General features: G+C 46.4%; 1 protein-coding gene across 1 annotated transcript; it reads right to left on the bottom strand.

Moving 5' to 3' along the window:
- Nucleotides 1-251: 251 nt before the first annotated feature.
- Nucleotides 252-792, bottom strand: Pmar_PMAR013603 (conserved hypothetical protein; the record flags this gene model as incomplete). The annotated part of the gene is made up of 4 exons (XM_002768683.1): nt 252-384; nt 433-514; nt 559-668; nt 727-792. Coding segments are annotated over 4 exons (391 nt in total), but the record flags the coding sequence as incomplete, so codon positions are not given.
- Nucleotides 793-944: the final 152 nt, after the last annotated feature.

Genomic DNA, 944 nt, shown 5'->3' with positions numbered 1-944 from the left:
GAGTTATCCACCCTTCTACATTGAGGTTTCACCCGTTTTACGTGAAGTGGCGTAAACCTCCGTGAAAAACGCGATATTCGCGTCTTGCAATAGTTGTGAAATGTGTTTTTCGCTAGTGTTTTTCATATCACGGTCGTGAAACTCCATTGTAGCCGAAATGACATGAGAAAAGCGCATTCTATCATAGGATGCGTAAAGTCATTGATTCCTTCACAGCCTTAATCGCCGATCCCAAGGAACACGAAATACACCTACATGCTCCTGCAGTCTATCCTCCATCCCAGTACATCCTAATGGTATTAACTCCGATTCTACCTCTTCATATATCGCCTCGAGTAGACTCTCCTTAACACTACCAGGCTCCATGAGTGCTATATCGTTCATCTGAAAGCCCATCGATTCCCCCTCGCTGCTGCCGACAAGGCTCTCTACCCTTTTCTTATATTCATGCCATTGTTCCTTTAATATTCCCTTCATCGCAAATATGAGCGTACGGAATCCCTCGAGACTATATCTGACCACAACCTTTTTCAAACCCACAACAACACGCAGTGTCACCTGTTCACGGCGGCCGCCACAGATGCAGTCACCCCCTGGCATCCAGTTTGTTGGTCGCTTAGTCGTGGCAGCATAACATCATCTGCCCCCTTAGTGTACACATACAGTACCTGATACCGTCAAGTTGGCGACTTTCATACCACACCAATCTCAAACGCTTGATACTACATCATTATCATCCCCTGGTGGCTCCAATATAACAGTACTCCTCTTCCTCTCATTAGTAAAGGGCATCGTCCCCTGCACATGCCATTCCTCTCGGCTGAGTCCGACAGTCTTATCATCAACCTCCACGACCAAACGAGCCTGCTCCCTCTCAATCAGCTTATACCTATTATCACAATATTAAACCAACTTCCTTACTGTCGTAGTACCCAAGGCAAAGC

This window comes from Perkinsus marinus (genome assembly GCF_000006405.1).
Source record: "Perkinsus marinus ATCC 50983 genomic scaffold scf_1104296967490, whole genome shotgun sequence".
In the NCBI taxonomy this organism is placed as follows: domain Eukaryota; phylum Perkinsozoa; order Perkinsida; family Perkinsidae; genus Perkinsus; species Perkinsus marinus.
This window is presented reverse-complemented; position numbering and strand designations above follow the sequence as displayed.